Genomic DNA, 25402 nt, shown 5'->3' on the forward strand with positions numbered 1-25402 from the left:
CGACCAGTAAAGCAGGAGTGAATCACTGTTAATTCCCCAGATCACCAATAGAGAAGAAGAAGAAGAAGAATGCAAAGCTCAGAAGAGACTGCAAGACAGCAACAGTAGATTCCTGGACAAGAGGACCTGTGGGAGAAGGGGACCAAGTCCAAGGAGGACAGCAGAGTCCAGGAAGGGCAGCAGCCCCTACTCACCAGACTGAAGGTGTAAGAGGTGAGGCGACGATGAAGGAGTGTCAGCACTGCACCCAAGAAGACGAAGTTGAGTGCCTGGAGGATGCAGGTGATGTCCCATGATGGAAGGAGGATTGCAGTCAGGTTTGCGTCTTTGGGTTCTGCCAGCAAGTCTAGGCATGCGCAAAACCCGCGGTTAGCGGAAAGTGGAGCTGCCGAAACACCAGGTGGACTCTAACCAGGAGGAGGAGTCAGAGGGGGTCCTCAGCAACACAGAGAGCCCACAGAAGCCCAGGCAGCACCCACAGGAGTACAGCAGGACGGGGATACGAATGTCCCAGAAGAGGCCCGTGCAGCAGTACGAAAAAGGCTCCCACGTGGCCGGAGAACAACTCAGGGAGCTGTGGGTTGCAGGAAGGAGTGCTGGGGGCTTGAGCTTCAAGATGCCTGAAGATCTCATGGAAAAGATGCCAACAAGCCTTGGAAGCTGCAAAGGACACAGTGCATGGAGGTACTGTCCTGCATGGGCAGGCAAAGGCTTACCTCCTCCCAAGTTGGACACCTGGAAGAGAGGACTGTCTGGACCACTTCAGTCCACCACCGGTGATGCAGGATCCACAAAACGCAGCAGGAGAGGGGATCCAGGCAGCCGGTCGTCGATGCAGTTGGTGCCTGCAGTAGCAGGGGAAGTGACTCCTTCACTCCAAGGGAGATTCCTTCTTCCTTCGGATACCTCCTGAAGACAGGCTGTCTTCAGAGGATGTTCGACCAGGTAAATGTTGCAGCTGCTGGAAGGAGCCAGAGATACAATGTTACAGGAGGCATCTTGCTTCTTTGTTGCAGCTTGTAGGGTCCTGAAGAGTCCAGATGCAGTTTCTTTGGTCAAAAGTTGAAATGGAGGTTGCAGAGGATTCCTGCTGGAATCTTGCAATCCGAATCTGAGGAACCACCCAAGAGAGAGACCCTGAATAGCCCTGAAAGGGAGATTGGTCAACTAGCTGGGTGCCCACCTATCAGAAGAGGGCTCTGCCGTCCCCTGCTGGCACTGGCCACTGAGATGCTCCCAGAGTTCCATGTCAACCTTGAATCCGAGATGGCAAAACCCAGTGACCCTCTGGAGGAGCTCTGAGGACCTCCCCTGGGATGGTGATGGACAGGGGTGTGGTCACTCCCCTTTCCTTTGTCCAGTTTCACACCAGAGCAGGGACTGAGGGTCCCTGAACCGGTGTAGACTGGTTTATGCAAGGAGGGCACCAAATGTGCCCTTCAAAGCACAGCCAGTGGTTTGGGGAGGCTACCCCTCACCAAGTCTGTAACACCTATTTCCAAAAGAAGAGGGTGCGTAACACACCTCTCCCAAAGGAAATCCTTTGTTCTGCCTTCCTGGGCTTGAGCTGCTCAAGCAACAGGAGGGCAGAAACCTGTCTGGGAGGTGGCAGCAGCTCGGGCTGCCCGGAAACCCTTAGAAGGCTAAAATGGCAATACTGGGGGTCCTCTAAGGAGCCCCCAGAGCGCATGGAATCATACAACCAATGCTTGCAAAATCCTTGGAGTACGATTCCAACATGTTTGATACCAAACATGCCTATGTTTGGAGTTACTGTTATGTAGCTTGACCTAGGTATTGACCTAAGTCCAGTACATGTGTAAAATGGCATCCCCACTCTCACAAAGTCCAGGAAAATGGATTTGGAGTTTGTGGGGGCACCTCTAGTAGTGCAGCAGTGTCCTCACACACAGGCACCTGCACCCTGCCCTCTGGGCTGTAAAGTCTACCATAGGGGTGACCTATAAGTGACCTTGTGCAGTGAAAAGTGGGAGTGAAAGGGTGCTTGCACCTTTTCAAGCAGGCTGCAATGGCAGTCCTGCAGAACCCTTTGCTTGGGCTCCCTATGGGTGGCAAAATATATGCTGCAGCCCATAGGGATCCCTGGAACCCCAATGCACGGGGTACCTAAGTACCATATACTAGGGACATATAATGGAGCACCAGTGTGCCAATTTAAGGGAGAGAGCATAACTACTGGGGTCCTGGTTAGCAGGATCCCAGCAGACACAGCCAAACACACGGACAAACAGGCCAAAAGTGGGGGTAACCAAGCTAGAAAAAGGCTACTTTCCTACACACTAAAAATAATATTAGGAGCTTGGAATGATTTCCATTTAACAGAAGTATCTATTATAAAGGGCTGGAGACCCGTGTTGTATATCAATGTACTATGATACTTGGTCATATTTTATAACAAAATAATTTTATTTTTTATTTTTTTTACATTTAGGGTTCTTTCCGTATTTTAATAGAACATCCTTTCACAAACAAATGTTTTCATTAAGAAATAAGACAGGGGGGGGCGTGGCTTCGGGCGTCAAGATGGCGGTCGCACTCTGAGAGTGCTCTGGACCCCTCCGTCATCCGCCCGTAGTTAGAGTGGCCTGACCGAGTTGAAGATGTCGTCTTGACGATCCTTGCGACCCCTGGGAATCTCCGGCGGCGAGTAACTTCATGAAAGCGGCCCCGTTCCCGAGCCGCGCCCGATCCGTCCCTGGAAACAAAATGGCGGCCGGGGCTGACTCCCGCGGCTGAGTCGGGGCCGGACCGACGATCCCTCCCGGTGTGGCCGAACTGGAACGGAGGTGTGGCGGGGTGAGGAAAGAACCCTGGAGGGAGCTGAGGCTGCGCTCCAAACGTGGTCCTCGCGGCATGCAGGAGCAGTGCTGCTGCATCCAGAGGGAGAGAGCGCTGTGTGGGTGACGCTGCGGCCGTGCGCCGGCTCGAGGACAACGGCCGCGGGGAGCTGAGAGGCTGCGCTGCACCCGGGGGAGACCCCGCTGGCCGGGGCTGGAGCGGCGGAGAGGCGTTTGCGGAGAGGGACTTCCTGGTGTCGTGAGTGACGACAAAGGTATGCTGGGTGTCCACGGAATGTGGCGGAGACACCGGGATGGGACGAGGCCTTTCCGAGGATACGGACACGTCCGAATAACCAAATTGAACGGAGAGACTTGGGGCCACCTTCTCCGGGTTCCCGTTCTGAACTGGCCCACCGCGGACCGCTGCCACACCGGGAAACACACCGCGATCCGGCCCAACGAAGGGCAAAGGCCTTGAGTGACCTCATGGCGTCGCGGGTGCAGCGTGATCAACACTAGGGCCGGTCGAGGCCCTACTGAAGGTAACGGCACGAAGTGACAACAGGGTGGGGGAGGGGAGAGGAGTTAGGGAAAGAAGATGCCCTACCCCCCCCTTAACATTTAATACCTAATGGCGGTTAGCGGCTGGGCCGGGACGGAGCTGGACCCATCGTGGAGTCACCGGATACCAAAGGTGGAGAAGACCACAACCTGGGCCTGAACGCCTCTTCCCACGCCCTCTTTATAACTGTGGTAACTACAAGCGTGCAGGGGACCTAGGCTTGACTTGAAAAGACCGCAAGAAGTGAGCTACCTGACTCCTGTTTCCGATATTGTGATGGGGAGAGACAAGGCGAACAAACAACCCCCACCCTCCCAGCAAAAGATTGACCAGTTCACGACGCCGGCGGGCCAGCGAGGAGAGGGAGACACAGCCAGCGGAGGCCCCGCACCAGACGGAGTGAGTGCCATCCTTCAAGCCATTCAATCATCACAGTCTGCGGTAGAGACTAAGATCGGGGAAGTGCGAGAAGACGTGGGTCTTGTTCGACAGGACCTCAGAAACGCAGTGAACCGGATCACTGAGGTTGAAACTAGAGTCTCCCAGACTGAAAATGACCTAGCCGACCTCAGAAGTAAAGTGGCCCAGCTGCAGACCTGAACCGGCGAGCTTCACCGTCGTGCGGAAGATGCAGAAAACCGGTCAAGACGTAATAACCTGCGTTTCATCGGATTCCCAGAGGGAATAGAAGATGGCGGGGCATCTGAGTTCCTAGAGAAGTGGATTAAAACCTGGATGCCAGAGCAGTCCCTTTCGCCCTGGTTCGCGATCGAAAGAGCACACAGGGCATTGGCTCCTCGCCCACCACCAGGCGGCCCAAAACGCCCAATGATTGCGCGCTTCTTCAACTTCAAGGATAGAGACAATATCCTTAAAGAGGCTAAGAGGTTGGAAGATCTTCAATGGGAGAACCATAAAATCCTAATTTTCCCAGACTATACCCGTGAGGTCCAGACCCGCCGCCGGTCGTACGAACACGTTAAGCAGAAACTTAGAGCGATGCAACTTTCATACATGCTCCTCTTCCCCGTGCGGCTCAAGGTCCTCCTGGCTGGGCGAGCGCACTTTTTTGAAACATCTGAAGAGGCTTGGGACTGGCTGACGGAGGAGGGCGTCGGAGCCAGAGGGGGGCCCTCGGGACACTTGGAGAGGGCCCCTCGGGTTGGTCCCCTCGCCCCGTGAGGCCCCCGGAGGAGCCGGAGGCGCACCAGATCCCAGAGAGGGAGACCGAAAGACACAAGCACCTTGGAAAATAATGAGGAAATCCGAGACTTTGGCTCACAAACAGAGAGGGAACCCGTGGACCCCTTGGGGCCTCAGGCCTCAAGCCAACCAATAGATGATAACAACTTGAGCCAATCCCCGGCCCTCGGTTAATATGACGCATTTGACACCCACTAATGGGAGTCCAAAAGACTTGGGATGTCAGACTTACTTATGCAGACCTTACAAGGATCACTACAGAAGGCGCCAAGCCTCTCTAATATATGACGCCCGAGACTTGGCAGGCTATCACTAATTGTAATTGATCCGACTATATGGAGGGGTCCACCACTCCACCCCAAGGACAGTCCTGCTGGCTGTCTGGTTTTGGTTGGGTATTTGGGCGACAGATGCTTCCGGGGTGGGAGTATGGGGAGGGGGGTGGTTGGGGGGTGGGGTTTTTGAAGTTAGTTTAGATAGGAATAAGTTGGTTAGGTCTCTTATTATTTCATTGTTATGTTTGGAATGGTCGCCCCTGGGTCCACAGCCTGACACTCAGCCCTATGTAACACCTACGCAACTCATGCCTGGCACTCATTAACCCAGGTCCTTTCCTGGAACGTAAATGGCCTGTTGGACAAGATTAAGAGGTCAGCAGTATTTAACACTCTCCGCAGGTACTCCCCCTCAGTGGTCCTCTTGCAGGAAACTCACCTCCTTGGGACTAGGTGCCCCATGCTCGTGCGGGGAGGATATGACAGAGTATACCACGCGGGCTTCTCCAGGGGCTCTAGAGGGGTAGCCATTTTACTTCACCGCTCTCTGCCTGTGGTGATCACAGCCACGCAGGTCGACCCACAGGGCAGATTTGTTGTGGCCACGGGGACTCTTCATGGAACACCGATAAACTTTATATTGGCGTATGCCCCCCCCGACGAGACTTGATGCCTTCTTGCACTCGCTCCGCCGAGTGGTTGTGGGACTGCCCCAGGGGACCACCCTGTTGGGAGGGGACTTCAACACGGTTCTCGATCCCGATTTGGATGTATCCGGCGAGATCACGACCAGTAGATTAGCCAGGGCTTCGGCTCTGACTGGTTGGACCGAGAGCCTTGGCGAGGTATGGAGAACCTGGCACCCTAGGGATCGTCGGTACACCCACACGTCGGCCGCCCACCGGACGCAATCCAGAATAGATCTGGTATTCATGTCCGCTCTGGACCTCTCAAGCGTCACAGGGACTGAGATACTTCCCCGGGGAGTTTCGGACCACGCACCAGTGCGGGTCCGCCTGGGTGGAGCAGATCCCTCCAGACGCCCAGTATGGCGCCTAAACGCATGGTATTTACAAGATAAAGACTACACCCAGGAGATCAGAAATCAACTAACCCAATATTTTGATCTGAATCTGGGGTCGGTCCGGTCCCCGGGAACATTATGGGCCGCCTGTAAGGCTACCCTTAGAGGGCATGCCAAGCACCTTCTCCGCTCCCGCGAGCGAGACAGGAACTCCCAGATCTCTGACCTGGAGGCTAGGGCCCTCAGACTGGAACGCCAACAAACGACCTCTTCGTCTGCCACTGCCCTGAGGCAGCTGACTATGGTTAGAGAAGAAATTAAACACATAATGCTAGACTCGGCTAGGTGCATTTGGAGAGCTTCGGTAGCCCGTATATATGGCTGGGGGGATAAAAATGGGAAGCTCCTACACTGGCTGGCGGCTCGCCCTCTGGCCGGCAGGGTTATACCTGAGATTTTAGAACCCTCGGGCTCCCTCTCCAGGACACCTGCTGAAATTGCACAATGCTTTGCCTCGTACTATGCCCGCCTCTATGCAATGCACCCCCGCCCTGCCATTGAGAAAGAGACGCCCCCTCTTGAATGACGTCACTCTCCCCAGGATCTCCCTGGAGGCAAGAGATAGACTGGATGAAACTATTAGCCTCGCAGAGATCACCAGTGCAATTTCCGGCCTGGCATCGGGCAAGACCCCAGGCCCTGACGGACTCCCGGCAGAGCTATATAACAAATGCAGTGATATATTGGGTCCCCACTTACTCAATATGTATGGAGAAGCCGAGAAACTAGGCCGATTTCCCACAGAGATTGACCAAGCTACGATAGTTGTGATACCTAAAACCCAACCCCCATTGTGGCATTGTTCGGCATACCGACCCATCTCACTTCTGAATATTGAGATCAAAGTGCTTTCCTCGACCCTGGCCTCTAGATTGAAAGAGATAATGCCCACACTAGTGCACCCTGATCAATGTGGCTTTATGCCCACTCGTAGCACCAGGCACTGCATTAGGCGGCTGCATCTGGCTCTGGCACATCACAGGACTCTGTCACACACACCCTTGGCATTACTCTTACTGGACTTTGAAAAAGCCTTTGACACAGTGGATTGGTCCTACCTTGAATTGGTCCTGCAGAAAAATGGACTTGGCCCCAAATTCCGAGGCCTAGTGAGACTCCTGTATTCCAAACCGACAGCTCGAGTCCGGGTGAATGGAGTGGTCTCCGACCCGTTCCCTATTGGCCGCGGAACCCGGCAGGGTTGCCCGCTATCCCCATTGCTCTTCGCATTAATGATAGAGCCTCTTGCGATACTGCTGCGAGGAGATCCCCTGATCGAAGGCTGGTCCTGGCCCGTTTGCGCAGAGGACCGTGTGGCGCTATATGCAGATGATGTCCTCCCATATATCTCCAACCCGGCTAAAAGTGGCCCCCGCGTGCTAGAGATCCTGAGCCTTTTCGCAGAAGCCTCGGGGCTGATCATGAATCCCGCCAAGTCCCTGTTGGTCCCCCTACACCGCTCCGGAGACTGTGTGGACTGGCAGCGGAATATTCCAGTACGAAGAAACAGCTTTAAATACCTGGGAATATTTATTTCACTTCTCCCTGAGTTGACATGGGAACTTAATGTTACACCGTTAACCAGGAAGATTAGAGGCGATCTCCTACACTGGAGGACACTCCCTCTTAACCTGCTTGGTAGAGTAGCGCTCTACAAGATGATGATCCTTCCTAGGCTCCTCTATCTCCTGCAAAATTTTCCCCATCCCATTCCTAGGAAATGGTTTGGGGAAATGGACTCATTGGCACGCCAATTTATATGGAGCGGAGCCCGCTCACGATTAGCACTCAGAACCTGCCAGAGAGATGTGTGTGATGGAGGTTTGGGCTTGTCCAGTATCCATTACTACCACCTCGCGTCACAAGTACTTGTAATTAATGACTGGATGGGGGGTGGGTGGACAGATCCGGCATACCGACTGGAGCTCCAAACGATGGGGTACCCACGGATTTGGGACACCCTCTATGGAGGTCCGATCTCTCGAGACATCCCGGACGTGACCAAGGTGGTTCTGCAGGGATGGCGGACGGCTCAAAAATCGACAGGGTGGTGGGCCCGACTTACCCAACAGACCCCATTGTGGCAGGGGAGGCAATTGGTGGAGGTGGCGGGCCTGGAGGGGTTTCAGAATTGGGATAACATTGGCATCTCCACACTAGGCGATGTCTGGAACGGGTCACACATACAATCCTTCGAAGATCTCCAGAAAAACTTCTCATTAAATAAGACACAGTTCCACAGATACCTCCAGCTCCGACATGCCTTATCAGTACATATCCGAATGGGAGAAACCATACCTGAGTGCAGCCCCATGGAGGCCAAGGCATTGATGGGGAGCTTGGGCAACGGAGGTGTTTCCCAGATATATCGCACCCTGGTCTCCGGCACCTCGGGTTCCCTGGGGGTGCTTCGCCAGAGATGGGAGGGGTGGGTGGGCCCCATGGAAGAGGTGGAATGGGGTGAGGCGCTAATGGCCCCGCGTGCCCTGGCGATTGCTACCCGTCTTAGACTGATACAAACTTATTTTTTGCACACAGCATACCTCACACCCGACAAACTACACAGAGCGGGCCTCCGCCCCACTGCGGAGTGCCCCCGCTGCAGAAATCCCACAGCCGACTTCTTTCACATGGTATGGACATGCCCGGCCATGGTAGCCTATTGGGAGCTGTCTTGGGGGAGGTTTCTGAGGTGTTGCAGGAGAATATAGAGAGAGAGCCTTTGCCCCTCCTTCTTGGGATCATGGGTGACACCGAGCTCAGGAGACCGGATCGAATCTTCCTCGGGGTGGCGTGCTTAGTGGCTAAGAGGGATATAGTGCAAATTGGAAGGCCAAGAGTGCCCCATCACTGGCTAAATGGAGACGGGGAGTGGATTGGTGCGCACAGAGTGAAAAACTTGTATATGAGGCTAGAGGATGTCCGGATAAATATAATAGGATATGGGGGAAATGGGAGACCGCAATAGGCACCTGAATAACATGTCATCTCTAATATTAGTGCTGTCTGGGATCACAGGTTCGACCAATGTTGGGTGCCCGTTGGCATCGTGTTTTGATGTTTGTATCATGGTTTTCTTTCTTTTGCAAAAATCAATAAAAGTTCTTTATCAAAAAAAGAAATAAGACAGGACACGTATTGTAGTGCACTTAGCTTCATCATACCATAAGTGTTTGTCCCTGATGGAGAATGGATTGCTTTTAGTGCAGAAGCACTAGTAGGGAATGTTATTAGCCTCATAGGGCTTGCCTCCTGCTGTTGCTCCTTAGGTTTGTGATTAGCTTGAGGTAGGGTGGAATCACGAATTTGCAGCACTCTAACTTTCTTCCACCACATTCGCAGGGAGGAAGAGCCAGAGAGGAAAGGACGATTGTGTCACTTTCTAGACAAATGCCACTCATAACCAATAAAAGAGCAGTACAACAGTAAGGAGGAAACGATCCACCTATTATGACGTAGACTGACGCACATAACTCCCAACTGCTGCCCCATGGGCTGATCTAAAATGTCAATAACTCTTTCAACAAGGGACAGCTAATGGAGCTTACCAAATAACCTTCTCCATGTACAATGCTGTTAAGTAATTAAAAAAGCTTTCGTAGGCTGCTAAACTTTCCACCAACACACTTTAAAAAGTGGAAACTAAAGCTGAGATAAAAATAACCCTTTTCTAGGTCTACAACTGCAAAACAAGGAAAACTGACAAAGTTAATGCTTGGAACTCTTAGATTACTTGTGGCTATTACAGTAACATATGAGGGATAGTTGTAGGCAGGTCTGTTCCAACTTATTCCAGCGGTTGTGGCTCCAGAAACATCATCTTTACAGCACACTAGTCCCCTTCATATAACTCAACCAAAGTTGGAAAGATGGCCCCATCAGTAAAACTGAAAAATAATGAAGTCCACAAAATATGTCCCCGGGGTCAAGACTTTTTCACAGGGGAATCAAATGTTAGGAAGAAAGAAAAAGACAAAATAGCAAAATGTGAAGGGGTCTTGAATCCATTGCAAAAATGACAGGGTAAACTCGAGCAATACCAGCACACACAAGAAAGAAGCTTAACGCAACGATTCTAAATACAAATAGGTTGTCAATTCTGAATGACAACACGTCTATGATCACATATTAAAAACTGCTGTACTCACTTCGACCTCCACAGGAAAGGTGTAGCATTGATGCAGGTCTATGAGGTTTTCAAAAATAAACAAGCTCTGTAAAAAAAAAAAAAAAAATAGGTAAACGTTTCAATATTTGTATTTATTAGGCTGAAGTTCCAAATTGTTTTTGAGGGTACCATGTTCACCTTTATCAAACTCGAGGAATTAAGAGACCCAGGTTCAGCACATAGTCGTTAACTATTACCTAACAACATATACCGATCTACGTGCCAAACTGGATCTAACAATGGAAATAATGTAGTCTCCAGTTTTGTAAGGCCCTATCCTGTCATTAGGTTACTATTTCATGGCCACGAACCTTCCCTGCTTACTTTCTACCACTTCCAGGAATCTTCAACATTTTATGTTACAGCAATTTGCTAACGCATCATTGTACCAGGGACCACTCAGATCATCTGAAAAAGTTAACTGTTATGTTCCAAAGTGCTTAAATGAAAGAGACTTTCAACCAAGAGCATAAGCTGAAGTGTAGTTTATTCATTATACTCCCCAGAGCAGCTGTAGAGTACAAAGCTCCAATTCAATTAATTACAGGTCTAAAACATAGCATTCCAAACAAATAAGCTGCTTACCTTCGGTACTGTTCCCTCTGGTGGATACTCTATTAAAGGAAATATTCCTAACCTTAGAATATTCCTTAGGTATAAGGCTGGTGATGGACAACTTTGTTACCATGCATCGCTATGTGCCATCATGCGGCTCTGCGCTGGCTCCATTCATCCCTTGACATGAGTGCCCGGAGCCACAATTAAGCACCACCATTGCATGCCGACATCGCTTTCTTTTCACTTTTCATGTACTCAGGTGCAGACTGTGAACAATTGTGTACCGAGAACTAATTAGGAACTTTTTAGATGTTAAAAAAACCTCTTCTCAGAATAAGGCAACTGGGAAAGAGTTGACAAATCTGCAGTTAAATAGAGGATCCATCAGAAACCGCGTGACTGAAAGTAAGTAACTTTTTCTTCTGGAGGATATTTCTAATTGCAGATTCTTCAACTTAGAATAGATACCAAAGCAGTACTTCTGCAAAGGTCGAGGATCTGTGGTGTGAGATCATACCAAAAGGTCTTGCAGAAATGAGAGAGCAAAGTGTCATTCCCTCCAGACCTGGTTGTTAAAGCAATAGTGCTCTGTGAACACATGCACTAATGCTCACACTGCAGCCTGCCAGATAAAGAACAGGCATAAGTCATGCCTACATAGTGGTAGCGCTGGTGGAATGGACCCTCAGACTTTCTGGGAGCCTCTTCTTTGGGCTGTGCGTAGCAAATCTTAATGCACAAGACTATCTACCTCAACAAGGTCCACTTGTGCAAGCCTCCCCCTTTCTTAACTCCAGAGAACCCCACAAAAAGTTGATTGTTCACTCGATGTTCAACAATGCAATCTATGAAAAAGCTTAAAGCCGCTTTAGGTTTCAACAGATGGAGCCTCTTCTAATATTTCAAGGGGCGATGTGGAACAAAGGATCCTGGTAGAGTAATGAATTGCCCAAGTGTGGCAGGGAGACAGGACCATCCATAGGGCTATTGCATCAACATTGCCTGCAGTGCACTCATGCAACAAGCTAATATAACTGCAATGAGGAAGATAGTCTTCAATGTGAGGAGATGCTGTAAGCCGATTTGCACAGACTCAAAAGGTGTGAACTTTAGGAATGCTATCAGCATGTTAACGTCCAACTGTGGCATCGAAAATACCTTGGGAAGGAACGTGTGTCAAACCTTTACTACATCTCATCACAACAGGTAACTTGAATATGGACAGTTGGTCGCCTTTGAAATGAGACCGAGGCCTCTCCAAATGGTGGAAGAGGTCGATCCTCAGTTCCAGACCCCACTTTTCGTGGCAGGACTGGCAGGAAAATTAAGTAAATTAGTAGGAGTGTTAACTTCACACTAGTCCCACCCCTAAAGTGAAAGAGCTTAAGTAGACACTACTTTTAAAATTCCTCCATCTTGCATGGAAGGAATTAGGCCAATAGGGTTAAGGCTATGATCACTTCCTGAAGGAAGTGGTCATAGAAAGGGTGTAGTCCCCCTCAAGATGAGTAGCCCATTGGCTACCACCTGGCTCTCCCTTTAAAGCCCCTAAATTCAGTATTTAGGTGGCACCCCGAAACCCTAGAATCAGATTCCTGCAACCTAAGAAGAACCAGACACGTCGTCATTAGAGAAGACTGAAGACGCCCACTGACTGGGCCACAGACCTACCGGCCTGTCTGCAGCCTTCAAAGAAACCTGCACCCAGAAGAAGACCATCCTGCAGCCCAGCGACCGCCAAAGCCTTGTTAAGTCTGCTTGCCTTCCAAAAAGACAAAGAACTCCAGTGGAGAGCGGACTTGTGTAGAAGAAACCATTTTTAAGGAAGGGGCAGCCTGCCTGAGGAACCGGGAAACCCGACACCAGAAGTGACCACTGCACCGACGCACAAAGGTTTCCCGGCACTTCTGACCAACAGTCCACGTGGGCTGACCCCTGCCGGACTCCCCAGGGATGCCTGCAGCCTAAATCTGAGGGATCCTCCCGACCGCGACCTGCCTGGTGAGCTGTTTAAATGTCTAAAGACACCCACTTCGGCCGAAGGTGAACTGATGGTGCGCCTACGAACCCTGGCATCTCAACTTACCTGGTCGTCTGTGGGTTGACCGCCCCGCACTCCTGGCCAGAGCCTGCAGCCTGTCATCTCCTCCACTGAAATACATTGGGCAACCAACGTTGTGTTGCCACTCTGCACCCAACCGCCCCTGAGCCGCTCAGGGTTTAGGTTTGATGCTGGCCTTGTGCCCCCCCCGTACTTACCTCACCGCCAGGAGATCGACCTCTGACCCCACTTTACTCACCTGTGAGTAGCTCTGCAGCGGATACCCCTGTCTCCACTGGAAAGCAGTGGCCACCCAACGCCATGTTGGCACTCTGCTCCCGGCCACTCCTGTGCCGCTGAGGCTGTAAGTTTGATCTTGAGCTGTGCCCCTGCCGGTGCTCACCTCAACCCCCAGGAGACCAACCTCTGCCACTGCTGGTACTTACCTGTGAGCACAGCGTCGACCTACATCGCCTCCATTGACTAACAAAGAGCACCAACCTCAAATTTAGCCTCTGCACTCAGCCACCCCATTGTTGCTGTGGGTGCACCTTGGATACCAACCTGAACCTTGTCCAGTGCTAGTCTAAACCCCTGAACACTGGGGCCTTAAGTTGTGTACTTACCTGAAAAAACTGCAGCTTGTTTTCCTTCCATAAGTTAAACACTGAAGACTCTGAAAATTACACTATTTTTGAAACAGCAAAGTATTGTTAATTTGAAAACTGCTTACCTTATAACAAAGACGTATGGTTTGAAGTATATATAAATGCTACGTTTATTTTTCTAAATTGGTCTCGTATTTATTCTTTGTGTGTGTGTGTGTCTCATTTATTGCCTCTGTGAGTACAACAAATGCTTAAAGGCTCCTTGATAAGCCTAGCTGCTCGTCCACACTTCCACAAATAGAGCTATAGACCTATCTATTTCTGCAACAATTGGAAAGCAACAACTAAACCTTCTCTAGCAAAAGAGGTAGCTGTCGTGCTAAGCCCACTGAGACTTCAGATCCTACTGCAGAGACCGCATGTGCTACCTGGCGTGGTCTACAAGGAAGATGCAGAAGGCCAAGAGGCCCAGAAGCTGCAACCACCATCATCACCTTTGCGGACACTTGAGTTGCACTGGTAAGGCAAAAGGAGGGGCACAGAGAACTGGAAGTGCTTGGGGCCTACCTGAAACTATAGGTGATGCCTGTGGGGCTACATGCGGAAATGTGGAAGTAAAAGTCCTGGATCTAGGGCAGACAGGGCTAAGCCAGCATGACCATTTTGAAGATGGTAAGAGGGAGGCGATCTTAGAATTTCTCAAGGGCCGACTGCCTTCATTTTGAAGAGTTTGGAGCTATCAAAAGAGCATGGCCACGAGGGGCTACCGCACGCCCCATGAAAAGATTGTGGAGCAAATCCAGACATGGCGCGTAAGCAGAACTCTTGTCCCAAAAGCCCCAGGCGGTTGAGTTCAGGAAGGAAGAATGGTGTATTTTACATCATCTTAACAGTCGAGGATCATGCGCTGCAGAATTTGTTTGACTTCCTCGAGGACAGTTGGCAAGAGTTCCACTACTCTATCCCACAAGATGTGCGAGTACCTTTTCGAAAGGCATGAGGCGTTATTGATAATAAGGCTAGACCTGGAAAAATACACACTTTGTCTTCTTGGATTCCCTTTAGGATGGTGTGGTTGGGAATGTATTGGGGTTCAGGCTGCTGATAACAACAATAAGAAAAAGGACACAGAAAGTACAAGTCAGAAAATCAAGTTAAAGCTTACGCCGCAGGTCATATTGTTGCCTCATTTTGGAGGCGTTAAGCTGGTGGCATAACCCCAGGTAGGGCCGCAGCAGTCCACCACCACACCCAAATCATAGACATCCAGCAAACTTCCAAATACCAATCACTCAGCCTGGGCTTCACCAATTTAAACATCGGCAGCAGGGGTAGGGGACAGCAGTGTTGCATCCACTTGCGGTGAGGGCACCACAGAGACCACCTCCTCACGCACGTTTTGCCCCTGGGCATCTATTCTGGGGCATGCCACCAGTATTGCATCCCAGGCCAGTAGAATCGGGAACCTATGCACTCCCATGGCCTCCCCCTCTCTGATGCGCCTTCTCTCACTATCCACCCATTTAGACGACTCCTTCCCCCATCAACCCAGGTCAGGACCATTGGCAGATTTCCAGCTCATCGTCAGTTACCATCGGGCAAGTACAAGCACCAAATCCATAAACCTGTCAGTCGTCTTCCGGGCCCTGAAGACCCAGTGATAGCGAGTGCTACGTCTCGTCAACTTTCGCCGGCGCTGGATCCATGCCGCTGAAGGGCAAAGTGCAGCAGAGGTGGCCTCGGCAACCCCCAGTGGCAGGAGAAGGAAGGCATCAATGTCGGACCCGGGGGGGGTGGCCGCAGCGTGAGCACCGGGCACACAGGGGCCTAGTGCTGGGCCCAGCTGTGCAGACAGCTGTAATCCTGGGGCCTAGGTCAGGTACGCTGCATGGATCGGCACCAGCTCTGGATGTGTGGCCCATGCTGGCAGTGTAGTGAAGGAAAAGACTACAGGCCAGGGAGTTCCCTGACACTCTGTGGCCCACCTTGCCTCAAGGAGCGGGTGCCGGGAGGCTGGATCATCATTACACCGGAAGCAGTGTCAGAGCTCCCGGCGCAAGGCAAAGCTGAGGCTGGAGGAGACGTCTGACTCAACGGCTGGCAGGCAGAAGGTTGGTGACCTGGCTGGAGAGTCCCCTGCCCTGCACTCGGGACTCACTGTTGGTGCTACTCCAGGGCCGCGGCAGTGATTGTGCGGACCTGTGGTGATACACACGGCTGCACTACTGTGGAGGCTGGGATGCGGGATGCAGTAGGAGCTACGGGTGCGCAGAAACTGGGCGCTGGCACTGGGTGTGTGGGGCCTTGTTACAGTGGGGGCCTCACTGCCCGACTAGGTACCTTTTGGGCCTGGGGAGTATGCCCCAGAGGTGTGAGCGGTTAGAGGGCCCTTGCAGAGGAGAGACATTGTGAGCTGGCGGCACTCAGTGGGGCCCACCAGTGTCCTGGGAACCCTTGCTTGAGGCTGGAGGCGTGGAATCTCCTTTTGGGCGGAACAGTGTGGAAGCCACCCAGGTTTTGTAGCAGGGAGCATATTGGAGAAGCCCTGGGTGCCTGGAGCGGTTCCTATGCAGCACTACGGGGGCAAAGATCGAGAGCCTGGGAGGTGGAACAGTGGCTGGACAGAGTGGGGACTGTGAGGTGCGACTGGAGAGCGCGCAATCTGGGTGTTCTTAAGGGTCATCGTCGCTCCGCAGAGGCGAGCAGCAGGTGGCACTGAGTAGCGGGATAAGCGGTGGAAGACGCTTCGTGAGTTCCATGTGGTGGTTGCTGGACTGGGTGTGCTACCTGACATACTGTCACTGCCTGCTGGACACTTAGAAGTGCGGCCAGCTGAAATTGAAACCACCGGTATGGGGAAGACAGACCACAGGCAAGATAAACTTTCTTTTGAAAGTAGGAGGCTGAGCAGGCAAGTAAAATGGCTGAGGAGGAGAGCGCTACGGAGCAGCTTCAGGAAGGCAAGTCACAGTCATCATCCATCAAAGCTATGTTTCTGGACCTCAAGCAGAGGCTTGTAGGCATCAATGCTCAGTTACATCACCTCACACATTGAATGGACCTTCTGAAGGATACAGTAGACAATCATGATACCCGACTTGATCAGGTGGGAGTCCCGCACTTGGAGGATGGACGATGCGCCGAAGACCAGCGGCTCCTTCAGATAGAGCAAGTGCTTGAGGTAGTTCGCAGCAAGAATGATGACCTTGAAGCCCATTTCCAACTGAACAATCTCCGCATCCCGGGTATCCCCGAATCGTTGGACATGGGTCGCATGGAAGATGCGGAGACTATGTTAATAGTGCATTTCCCTGGAGATCCCTCTCTGGTGTTGGTGGTGGAGCCTCCCAGGACACCCGCTTGACCCATCATATCACGTCTGCTAAACTATACAGACTGAGACTCGATACTTTGTTTGGCCTGTGAGCACAGACCCATTGTCTACAACAATAACACGCTAAGCATATTCCCCGACTATACCCCTGGAGTTCAGGCGGTACACGCAGGGTGTTTTTGCCAGTAAAGCGCACTCTGAATCAAACAGAAGCAAAATACTCCCTAATTTACCCAGCAAAATTGAGAATCTAGCACAACGGCAGACTGCACTTCTTTACTGATCTGAAGCAGGCCACAAAGTTTGTCAAAACTCTCCCAAAGAAAACAGACCTGGCTCGTCCGTCTGGGAATGAGGAAGGCAGGGGGTGGAGGGTGGTAGGGTGTTCTGAGTGACAATAATTAAGTATAAGCTTATTGTTGAACATGTACTGAAATGCTGGAGGGTCCCGGGCCTGGAGCACTATGCAATATGACTCTAGGCAGGGAGGTTCATGGTCTACTTATTTTCCCCTTCTGTTGGAGCTCTTGTCTTCCCATTCCCTTTTGGGGTGGGAACTACAGCCTCTCCAATGCCTTGATGGATGATGTCTGCATGCTGTAGGAAGTTCATCTAGCTTTTGAAACAAGATCACGGCTGCGAGCGGGCTTGATAGGAGAGTGTCTTATTGCAGCGTACTCTGGTTATGCATATGGTGTGGCAATAATCACACGCAGGGGTTTGCTGTGGCACACTGGGAGGGTGATCTGCGACCCAAACAGCTGCTATGTTATAATGGCAGGAGTGCTCCATGACCTTCACAGCCCCAATGCGGACGATTCAGAGATTTTTGTGGCGGTCTGGCATGTTCACTTGGATCTGGGACTTTGCTTTGGGATGGGGATTTTAACGTGGTGCTAAACCCAGCTGTGGACCGTGACGGCTGCGCGCAACACCCTCATCAGGCCGTTGCAAAGGTTTTGACCTATATAATGACAAAGCATGCTTTGGCTGATATTTGGCTAGCAAGGCGTGGCATATGCTCAGGCAGGGCACCTGCATTAACACAGTGCATAACAGCTGGTCTCACATAGACATGTGGCTTGGGACTAAAGATGTGGAGCTCTGGATGGCGGAGATTAAGCACTTGCCGTGAACATCATCAGATCACTCTCCAGTGTTTCTTGAGCTACTAATTCCTGGGAGTGTCAGACGGGCGTTTATCTGGCACCTCCCTTGGGTGGGGGCATTGCGAGATCAGGTATTTAGGGAGAAGGTTCAGGAGGCGATAATGGAATTTTTGCTTATAACCAGGGCTCTGTATCTTCCCTCAGCACGCTTTGGAAAGCCGTTAAGGTGGGTATTCGGGGGTCTATGCCTCGCCAAGCAACATGGGGTGCTCTAGGCGCTGCGTCATGAGCTGCTGAATTTAATACCCAGCTTGCATTCCTGGAGCACTGTTATTGTGCGACTCTGGATGGCGCACTCTTGGGAAAGGCAAGAGACAAGATGTCACAGTATGAGGAAGCAGCACACCGCAAAGTTTGTTTTTTGGGGAAGGAGGCAACAGCGCGATGTTATGGGGAGGGAGAAAGGGCTGGGAAGACGCTTGCTGCGATGTTCCGGAAACCCCGGGCAGGCGACTATATTGTTCAGCTCAGAGAAGGGGGGCGGGGCTGTGCCGGTACAGTGGAAGTGAAGAGAATTATGAAGGGTTTCTATGCCTCTTTGTCCTCCTCGCCGGATGTACCAGACCCTGGGCAGTACACTGAATATTTTGATCCCATCAGCCTGCTATGGCTGGAGGGCGTACACAGACAATACTTAAAGAGTCCCCCTTTTCTGTGGAGGATGTAATTCGTGGTCTCCAGAGTAATAAGGCACCAGGTCTAGATGGGCTCACAGCGGCTTTTTATAAGGCCCCTCACCTGTTAGACATGTATGTGGAGTCCCTGGAGGAGGGCACACTTCCCCCTTCGCTCCACAAGGCACTCATTGTCATTGTGCGAAGCCGGTGAAGGTCCCCAGTCTATGCGAGTCTTACAGGCCGCTGTCACTGATAAATGTTGCCAATAAGGTTTTGGTGAAGTTGATTCCATCTAGGCTGCAGACACTGCTGCCAACTATGGTGCAACCAGGCCAGCCGAGATTTGTGCCTGGTCGCTCTACCTTGTACAATTTGCGCACCTTTTTTGCGATGGCCCTGACGGTGGACTTAGAGTTGTGCTGCAGCAATTTCTTTTAGACGCCACAAAGGCCTTTGATTCTCTCACTTGGCCTTACCTATTTGCTCTTCTTGCGCTGTTGAGGCTGAGCCTTAGATTTATTCAATTAATTTGGCTACTTTATTTGAATCCAACGGCCAGATTGAGAATCAATGGGTGCATCACTGAGTCCTTCCGGGTGTTTGGGGGCACCAGGCAGGGATGTCCCTTCTCGCCACTGCTATTTGCAGTGGCGATGGAGCCGCTGGCAGCACGTCTGCAGCAGCATCACACTAATCGGGGGCTGGCGTTCCGGCAACGTTTAATTCTAGTGTTGATGTACGCAAACTATGTTACCCTGATTGTGCATAGCCCACATGCACATTTAGACCCCATTATAGAAGTATTTGCTTGATTTGGTCAACTTTCGGGCATCACAATAAATTGGGCTAAGTCCGTGATCTTTCCATTGATGGATGCTACAACCCTACACCTATCGGAACATCCACTACTTTGGGCATCCCAGACGGTTCGATACTTAGGGATCTGGTTGAGCAGAGATGTGAATGATGTTTGAGCCAAAAATTACAGCAGGGTGATCTCGTGGCTGGAAGACAAGGTTGTGGCCTGGCGTTCTTTCCCTCTTTCACTCACAGGTTGAATAGCAATCGTCAAGATAGTCTTACTGCCCAAATTTTTGGACTTATTCAGTAATATTCCTATTCCTCTCACATCCTGTTTCAAGAAGTGACTCCACTCCTTACTAATCTCACTTTTTTTTTTTGGGGGGGGGGGGGGGGGGGGAGAGCAGACAGCCCAGGATTACGTGGGAATTGTTGACTCATCCCTTTGAAATGGGTAGGTTAGTGGCCCCAGACCTGGAGCTCTATTATAATTGTGCTCAGGCACACTCTGCACACTTCTGGATCCAACCCATTAGATACTTACCGCACTCGGACCACGAACATGATTCTATATGGCTGCGCAAGCTTTTGAGTGCACTATACTATCCTCTGCGTCGGCCTCAGGTGAGCACTGACACTGTGGCATGCATGGCCCGAGCCTGGCAGTTGATGTTCTGACATACAGGAGCATCTACATTATATGCACCCTCAATGTTGCTATTTGACCAACCTGGATTGCAGATGACAAGGGAAGGTAATGTACGCATGTGCCTCTGCAACATGCAGTTGACTAACATGGGCTCTTTTCATCCAGACAGTCAATTTATTTCCCCGGCAGCAGCACTCTGTGAACCCTACAATATCGCACTACATTACCTAATGTATTTCCCCTCTCCACCACAGACATGTCAGGCCCTTGAGCGGTTGTACACGGCCCGACGCCCAGGAGTTACTGGCTTATATACTATCATGCAGACCACTGCTCCTTCCACGAGACTGCTCGCCAGGGTGCAATGGGATTCCGATTTGTATATGCCCCTGTCTGATGAAGTCTGGAAGTACTGCTGTGCGCATATGCGTGGACCTTTCTCCCAATTACAGACTATGTTTAATACATTTCAAGTTCATAAATCGCGTATACTATACCCCGCAGCGACTTTGGCATATGGGACTGCGAGCAGATGCAAGGTGCCCTAGGTGCGCGACACCTGATGCAGACTTCCTTTACTCTACTTGGGGCTGCAGCAGTAGAGAGGAATTTTGGCAGGAAGTGCTTGATGTGATTGGTAATGGTAATCCCGCGCACCCTCCTGATTGCACTTCGAGGGTATGTAAAGGACATACAAAGACAGATTGCGGGGATGTGGAATTGCCGGAGTTGCGCTAGAATGGATTCTCTCATTTATATATGGGAGGTCCTTCCAGGTACTCGAGAGCGTATATCTCCAGGAGCACTTTCAGTAATTGTGGTGTTCCTCAGGGGTCGGCTCTGAGTCCATTACTTTTTAACGTCTATATGCGGCCACTATCCGGAATAGTTGAGCCATTTGGATTGAACCTGATATCATATGCAGACGATACGCAACTGGTAGTCTCTTTCTCCAATACCCACCCAGACATGGGCACAGCACTAGGTCCTTGCCTGAAAGCAGTTGCAACTTGGATGTCTGAAAGTAAACTGAAGCTTGACGACGACAAAACTGAAGTTATGTTTTTTGGAAATAAAATGCACTTGATCAATTATAGCCTACTGAGAGGGGTGCCTACCCTTCCACCCCCTAAATGTCTTATTAAAAGCCTGGGGGTATGGTTGGACCCTCTTCTCTCAATGGCCCAACATGCGAATAGAATAGCAGGAACCGCATTTGCTCTGCTAAGGACCTTTTTCTGCCAGAAGATTGGTTATTCAAGCACTGATAGGTTCTCGGATTGACTATGGCAATGCCTTGTTTATAGGCTCACCGAGATATGTGATTCAAAGATTACAAAGGGTACAAAACGCAGCGGCTCGTCTGCTGTTAAATAATCCTAGACAGCACTCGATACGGACAGGAATCGCTTCCCTACACTGGCTCCCTGTGGCGGAAAGGATTCAGTTCAAGGCCCTTTGTCACATTCATAGATCCATATTTGATAATGGGCCTGAAATGTTGAAAACATTGGCACAGATCTATATTCCAGCCAGGCCACTTAGATCCTCCTCAGCCAACCTGGCCATAGTCCCAATAGCGAGGAAAGCTAGATGGGGAGGAAGATCACTAGCATACCAAGGTGCTTTGCTTTGGAATAATCTCCCTTTCAAGATGAGATCAAATTCTCAAGAGATGTCTTTTAGGAAGGATCTGAAGACTTGGCTATTTAAAATTTAAATCTCATGTATGAACATAAACAGTATGTCTCCGCCATGTCAGTATAAGCGCTACGAGGCCGTTGGGCAGTTTAGGCGCTAAATAAACCATTATAACATAACATACAGCCTGGGTTAAGGAAGCTAGTAGCCTTGATGCTCATATTGGCAAAGCACAGAGTTGCAATGTGCTGTGGCAAAAAACCATAATCCGCTTAAGGTTGACTGGCTGAAAGATGCTACCTTTTGTCAGGAATACTTAACGGCCTACTGGGATCTCATGCCGGCCCATTCTCGGCCTGGAGACATTTGGTCAGCCCCTTTAGACATTTCTAATGACTGGGACCCAGGAGACGCTGTTCTGTTGCTTTGTGCCTAGTCGGGCTAGATCGCCATGCGGGACTCCCCTTCAAAGGCGCGAGCTCCGGTGGTATCTTGTCCCCAGGGTGTATCAGTAGAGTGCTTGGTTTTCCATATCTCTTTCTTTCCCTCCCCTTCCTAAATGACTATCTCAGGTTAGAGACTATGGGCCACATGTACGTAGGTTCATATTTGCGACTCGCAAAATGCGAGTCAGAGCGACTCACAATTTGCGACTCGCAAATCCAAATGTAGGATGGTGTCCTTGACACCATTTGCGATTCGCAAGGGGGTCGCAAATGCCCACCTCATATATATTCATGAGGTAGGTCGCAATATGCGACCCCCTTGGGAATGGTGGCTCTCACAGGGATGGTGGCCTGCTGGAGACAGCAGACCAGGTCTGTTACTGCATCTCAATAAAGCGTTTTTTTTTTTTTTTTGTAATGCAGCCCGTTTTCCTTAAAGGAAAACGAGATGCATTACAAAAACAAAAAATGAAACGTTTTCGTTTAATTTTTACAGAGCAGGCAGTGGTCCACAGGACCACTGCCTGCTCTGAAAAAATGTTTACAGTGACATTCACAACGGGGTAGGGGTCCCATGGGGACGCCCTTCACTTTTGCGAATGGGTTAGCACCCATTTGAAATGGGTGCAAACTGATTGGTTTGCGACCGCGTTCGCGGTCACAAAACAATCCTACATTGCACTGCGAGTCGCAATTAGGAAGGAAAACACCCCTTCCTAATTGCGACTCGCAAACCCGCTTTGCGATTCGGTACCTGGTTACCGATTCCCAAAACTGGGTTTGTGCATCGCGATGTCCTTTTTGCACGTCGCAAACAGCCAAATTCGCTGTTTGCGAGGTGCAAAAAACTACCTACATGTGGCCATATATGTCATTGCAGATGGCCTCTATTGTTACACACAAGTAATTTAGACTATTGCAACTAGTACACTGGCCTGTTGTAGGTACACATTGGAAGACGGATCACATTGGGTGATCAACTAGATACTGACGAATTCTGGAACTTTTGTCATTTGTTATTTCTATGCAAAAACTAATTATAAAAAAAAAATGTCCATGTGGCTGTTTTCTGAGGGAAGAGGTAAAGCGGAAGCCCTGCAGGAGTCTGTTCCATGGAGTGGCTCCATGGCCTGGCGGTACCCACGCAACTCCGAACGGTATGAGTAGTGGGGAGTTGTGTTTTTTTCAGGACTTCTCGAACTCTGCAATCTTGATATGGCTTAGTCACAAGAGCGGGAACGCGCCCACACCTTTGTCTTTGACTGCTTCAGTGACTTCCTATGGTGTTCGGCACAGCAAGTTTGACTTTGCGGTTGTGAATGGCTTTCTGGTTTATCCTCACACAACAAGAACATGACTTTGTGCCACATGAGGTGATGAGGCACCAGAGGTAGGTGTTGTGTGTGTCCGTAATCGACATCTGACTGTTACAGTCCCGAAAGGTTTGAAATCTGTTGTCTTGGGCCTCATTTCTGCACACTATGAGACAATTTTAAGGTGGAAACTATTTTACTGAAGTAAAAAAAAAAAAAGTCTGTCAGAAGACTGCACTGCTGGCTTCGGATAGAAAGAAGCGGAAAGAATGGAACTGACAGTGCATTATGATGATGCATATATAGGGGCTAAGACGTCACAGTTGATGAAGGGTGGAGCAGACACAAAGCCACACAAAGCCACCTACCGATGCTTGAGGGAATGTCTTTCTAAGTTTCTTGATCCAGTCTGGTGCCTGGGGAAAATTCACAAGGTGAGGAATCTGCAATCGGAAATCTCTGAAAGAGTGCAATAATATCTGAAACTGTCTTACTAGCCAATGCAATAAAGTTGCCTGTTTCCTACTGTAAGCCAATCATTCACCCCCTCCACCCATGCCACCCTCCCCCCGATACCCTAAAAAGATCAATTCCCTTCTACCAAGTTTCACCTAGAGGGTACTACAAAGTAGCTGCGGGGTGGGGGTAATTTGAGATATGGTGCTGTGGAAATGTACAACAGTTATATTAACTATTTATGCTGCTAAAATATACTTTTTACATGTAGCTATTTATGTTAATAAAATGCACTTATTAACTTTTGGGATGGAAAAGTCACTCATGAGGTGATGACATGTACCTCTGCCCTGAGTGACCCAGCTGATATTTGAAATCCCAATGCGCATGTTTGTTGTCATGGGCGAACATTGATCACGTGTGTGCGCGCCATGACACAGGCCTGTCTCACGGACTGTGGTGGTGCTGCATTACGAGGGGCATCAATAGGGCTACCCACATGAGGGTGGAAGTCTACTGCCTTTACCAGGATGTAAGCAGCAGGAGCACGGTGGTGACAGCACACTGTGTAGTGATCAGTATATGTGAACAGGCCTTTTTCTACCTGTGTCACTCAAGGACACTCAAGTCAATGCCCAATCATGTCAAATTGTACTACTGTGTGCTTAACTCAGCATTGGCCTACATCAAGTTAGCATGCATGAGCTGGGTGCATGTGTGCCTACAAGTGGTACAATACATCAAATACTCTGGGTTAAATTTTAGGGAACCAAGGAATGAGGGAAGGAGCATGAAGCAGTAGGGGATTATCCCCGACAATGTTGTGGATTGCTGCATTCCTGAGAGCTGGGAAGAGCACACCAGGGGAAGAAAGAGTGAGGCTATTTGGTACACTTTAAAGGATGCTTTTTGATTCAGAGAGAGATGACTAGTATGGGGCTAGGGCACATCTTAGAAATGAGGCAAATCTCATAGGAGAATCATAAAGAGAGGGTTGGGGCCCTTGGATAATTCGTTGAAGCACATATCTCTGTGGTTGACATTCTGGTGTGAATCTCTAGTCATTCCCATGTCCTGTGCTTGGGGTGTATCAGGCTTGAATCCCTTGTGCTGTGAGAGACTACTTTCTGGAGGAACGGCAGAGGAGTGAGTGCTTCGAAAGGAAGCCAGCCCCCTCAACAAACTTCAAAGATTCAGACACTAAATTACATTGTGTCTGGAAATGGACTATAAAAACAGGAGCTCAAGGCCCACAAAACTGCCAAGCATCCAGTCAGGTTGTATGTTGATGAGGAGAAGCTCTGCAAGACTTCCACCTGCAGTCAGGACTGGGGCTAAGGTGCCAGTCTACCAGGAGGAAGAGACATTGTCCAGAGAAATCCAAGAGCACCAGCCCTGGAGCCTGGATCACCAGCGCCTGCCTGCTTGCCAAAAACAGTGTGCCCTGTGAGGAAGAGGTGCAGTAGGAAAACTTGGCAATCTGCCCCACTCCAATGCAAAACTATCAGCCTCACTCCATTCAGCCCCAATCTAAGCCAAAACATTCTGCCCCACTTCAATCCAAAGCAATCTGCCACACTTCATTACAAAACAATTCACTCCACTCAAATCCAGTCCACCCTAACTCAGCCAAATCCAATTCACCCAAATCCAGCCAAATCCAATTCACCCAAATC

General features: G+C 50.2%; 1 protein-coding gene across 2 annotated transcripts in view; it reads right to left on the bottom strand.

The window, feature by feature from the left end:
* Positions 1-25402, bottom strand: part of PRKDC (protein kinase, DNA-activated, catalytic subunit) — a 2139921-nt gene that overhangs the window by 1165958 nt on the left and 948561 nt on the right. For both annotated transcript variants that reach the window (XM_069220133.1, XM_069220131.1), the window contains exon 44: positions 10074-10139. In XM_069220133.1, the coding sequence (XP_069076234.1) occupies positions 10074-10139 (66 nt within the window). The remainder of the gene's footprint in view (positions 1-10073; positions 10140-25402) is intronic.

Source organism: Pleurodeles waltl, chromosome 2_2 (genome assembly GCF_031143425.1).
Source record: "Pleurodeles waltl isolate 20211129_DDA chromosome 2_2, aPleWal1.hap1.20221129, whole genome shotgun sequence".
NCBI classification, from domain to species: Eukaryota; Metazoa; Chordata; class Amphibia; order Caudata; family Salamandridae; genus Pleurodeles; species Pleurodeles waltl.